We start from the raw sequence: 3396 nt of genomic DNA on the forward strand, positions 1-3396 counted from the left end.
GGGGGGGGGGATGGAGCGTCAGGCCGCGGGTCACCCAGCTGGCTTCGCACCCGGGCCGCTCTCTCTGTCGGCGGGCCTGGTCCCTCTCGGCCGCCTCCTCCTCCTCCTCCTCCTCCTCCTCCAAGGGAAAGGCTGGTCAGTGTTGGGCCGTCCCGGGAAATCCCTTCTGGGATGCTGCCTTTTTGGTTGGGGGAAGCCCGCCTGGCAGAGCGTTTCCTGCACTGCGAATGCACCGCAGGGGGGATGTTGAGTGGTGTGCAGCAGTTTGCAGTTCTGGCAAAGGGAACTTTAAGAGCCGGAGAAGAGCCCTGCTGGATCAGACCGGTGAGGGGGTCCACCTACACAGGGGCCAGCCACTTCCTCTGGAGGGCCAACAGCGGGGCTGTGGAGGCCGAGGCCTTCCCCTGAGGTTGCCTCCTGGCGCTCGGATTCAGAGGTTCGCTGCCTCTGGACGTGGAGGCGCTCCCCTCAGCCACCATGACTAGTAGCCATTGATAGACTTACTCTCCATGAATCTATCCAACCCCCTCTTAAAGCTGTTTATTCCCGTGGCCACCACTACACCCTCTGGCAGCGAATTCCACATTTTCATCACTCTCTGTGGAAAGAGGTATTTCTTTTTGTCCGTCCTGAACCTACTGCCCATCCGCTTCATTGGGTGCCCCTGGGTTCTAGTAGTTTGGGAAAGGGAAAAAACTCTCCCACCCCTTGTGTAATTTTACTGTCATCTCTCATGTCCTCCCTTAGTTGTCTCTTTTCTAACCTGGAAAGTCCCAGAGTCTTTGGCCTTTCCTCCTAGGGAAGGTGTTCCAACCCTCTAATCACGTGGTTGCCCTTCTCTCTACTTTTCCCCACTCTGCAGTGTCCTTTTGGAGATGCAGTGAGCAGAGCTGTACACGGTATTCCAAATGAGGCCGCACCATAGATCTATACAGGGGCATTACAATAGTGGCTGTTTTAGTCATGATAATCCCTAACACAGAGTTTGCCCTTTTCAGTGCTGTAGCACACTGGGTTGACACTTTCATTGAGCCATCCACTACGACCCCAAGATCTTTTCCCCTCCCATTCTCTGCTAGTTTAGGCCCCATTCACCTAGACTTGAAGCTGGGACCTTTTGTCCCAATGGGCCTCGCCTTGACACTTAACCAGCCCTGGATTTCATTTGCCCCATTGCCGCCCCCTCCCCTAGTTTGTGGCGGTCCTCTTGGAGGTCAGCATCCTGAATACTCCTCTGCCAACTTGGCCACGACACGACTCACCCCTCGTCCCAGATCCTTCATGAATAAACTCACCAGCACCGGCCCCAAGACCAATCCTTGTGGGACCTCAGTGCTGACTTCCTCCCACTGTGAGAACTGTCCGTCTATTCCACCTCTTTGCCGCTGGTCTTTTAGCTGCCTGTGACTGCTGAAAGTCCCTACTCTGAGAATCTGGTTGGGCTCTGAGGTGTGACTGAATTGAATTTGAGCTGTTCTGTGGTGTTAAATCTGTAAAATAAGTTTAGATTTGTTAGGCAAGCAAGTATAGCATACGTTTCGAAGTTTCCCCGAAAACTGTGTGTGTGTGTGTGGGGGGGGATTTCCCCCGCCCCGTGTCTTCAAATGTTTTGAAAATGTTGTCTCTCTAAGTCAGACAGAAACGTGAATGGCCAGGGGGGAGGAGGAGGGGCATCGTGCTCCCGTAGGCGGTGAGGGAACTCATGGTCTCGGGCTGCTCAGCGGTTCCCCTCGCCCTCAGGTCAGGCCGGATGGAGAGCCAGCCCTCTTGGGCCGCAGGAGATGGGCAAGAGACGCACTGAAGTTCGATCCAGGCAGATGCTGGGGAGGCAGTGTGCCCGCCGCTCTGGGTGGCCTCGCTCTGGGCCCAGAAGAGCTGAGTGGAGCCTTGGCAGGAGGAGGGCTCTTCCTGCTCCCTGGGAGGATGCTCCTCCACAGCCGCCCTCCTGCCGGTGTGACCTGGAAAAGGGCCTCTTGCTGGGCAGCCATCGCCAGGCCCTCCCCAGGGCTCAGGCCTCTCCTTGGGTACTGGTGCTGGGTGGCATGCGTGCGCCCCACTTGGAGTGTGTGATTGCCCGTCGTCTTCTCCTGTTGTCCTCAGGCATCCATTCTCGGGGCGTGAGTTACCCATCTCCAATGGTTCTGGTTTTGTGGTGTCTGCAGATGGCCTCATTGTGACGAATGCCCACGTTGTGGCAAACCGCAGGCGGGTGAGGGTGCGGCTGGCCAGCGGGGAGCTCTACAATGCAGTCGTGCGGCAGGTAGACCCGGTCGCGGACATCGCCACCATCAAGATCGACCCCAAGGTGCCTGGCTTTTGCCAAACCCTGGGGAGGGAGGGATGTGGGTCTCCGGGTGTCCTGGGGTAGGGCAGGAGGCGTTTTTTAACCTTGGAAGCTGGGAACATTGTAGAACCACACACGCACACAGATTCTGGGTTGCATGTGTGATGGAAGAAGTGGCTCCAGATCCTTCCAGCCCCATGCAACAGAGGAAGGCAGCTCCTCCATCCGTGAGCTAGTCTGATTGGGGATTCTTGGCTCCGGAGGGTGGGTGACCCAGTGATGGTCCAAACCACTCCCCCCCCCCCCCGGATCTCTTTGGCTCAGGGGGATGCTGCAGCCAAGTGCCGCCCCCAACGTCAGCCTCTTCCTCTCCCCTCAGCACCCCCTGCCCACCTTGCCCTTGGGCCGCTCATCAGAGGTGCGCCAGGGTGAGTTTGTGGTGGCCATGGGCAGCCCTTTTGCCCTCCAGAACACCGTCACGTCCGGCATCGTCAGCTCGGTCCAGCGAGGAGGGCGAGAACTGGGCCTGGCCGCTTCGGACATGGAGTACATCCAGACAGACGCTGCCATCGACGTAAGGCTCCTGTGGTCTTGTCCCCTCTGGAGCTTCTCTGACTGGGGGTGCTGCATCTGCCGCACGGGAGGGGCTCGGGCCTTCCTCTGCAAGAGCCCACGGAGTGGCTCCTCAGGATACCTTTCCTTTCCCCTCCACAGTTTGGGAACTCTGGTGGCCCGCTGGTCAACCTGGTAAGTTCCCAGTGCTCTGCACGTGACAGGCACCTGGCCGGTTTTTCCTGGGGCTGGGCGCCCGGGGGTGGGGGCGGGGGCTTCTGCCTCTTCCTTCTGGCTGCTTGGGGGGCGGGGGAGAGGCGGCTTCTCCTCCTTGAGCAGGCTGCAGTTCTCTTCCCAGCCCAGGCCCGGCTGTGTCCTTGGGTGAGGGGAGCCCAGGGGTGTCATTGGACGGCCTGCGAGCCACAGGGGGGGCCCCTCCCCCCTTTGCAGCCCCCCCCCTTTGCAGCCCGTGGGGGGGGCTGCTTTTCATGCGAATGGGTCTTCAGAGCGCTGCCACGGTGACGCTGTCCTCTCCTAGGACGGGGAGGTGATTGGCGTCA

The 3396-nt window shown here is 59.2% G+C and overlaps 1 protein-coding gene across 1 annotated transcript in view; it reads left to right on the forward strand.

Moving 5' to 3' along the window:
• Nucleotides 1-10: 10 nt before the first annotated feature.
• The window catches only part of HTRA2 (HtrA serine peptidase 2), a 5922-nt gene continuing 2536 nt past the window's right edge, over nucleotides 11-3396 (forward strand). The window contains exons 1-6 of the mRNA XM_015411253.1: nucleotides 11-131; nucleotides 294-324; nucleotides 2101-2305; nucleotides 2664-2858; nucleotides 2999-3031; nucleotides 3375-3390. Coding sequence (XP_015266739.1) covers nucleotides 11-131; nucleotides 294-324; nucleotides 2101-2305; nucleotides 2664-2858; nucleotides 2999-3031; nucleotides 3375-3390 — 601 coding nt within the window. The remainder of the gene's footprint in view (nucleotides 132-293; nucleotides 325-2100; nucleotides 2306-2663; nucleotides 2859-2998; nucleotides 3032-3374; nucleotides 3391-3396) is intronic.

This window comes from Gekko japonicus, unplaced genomic scaffold (assembly GCF_001447785.1).
Source record: "Gekko japonicus isolate JY-2015 unplaced genomic scaffold, Gekko_japonicus_V1.1 scaffold1756, whole genome shotgun sequence".
Classification (NCBI taxonomy): Eukaryota; Metazoa; Chordata; class Lepidosauria; order Squamata; family Gekkonidae; genus Gekko; species Gekko japonicus.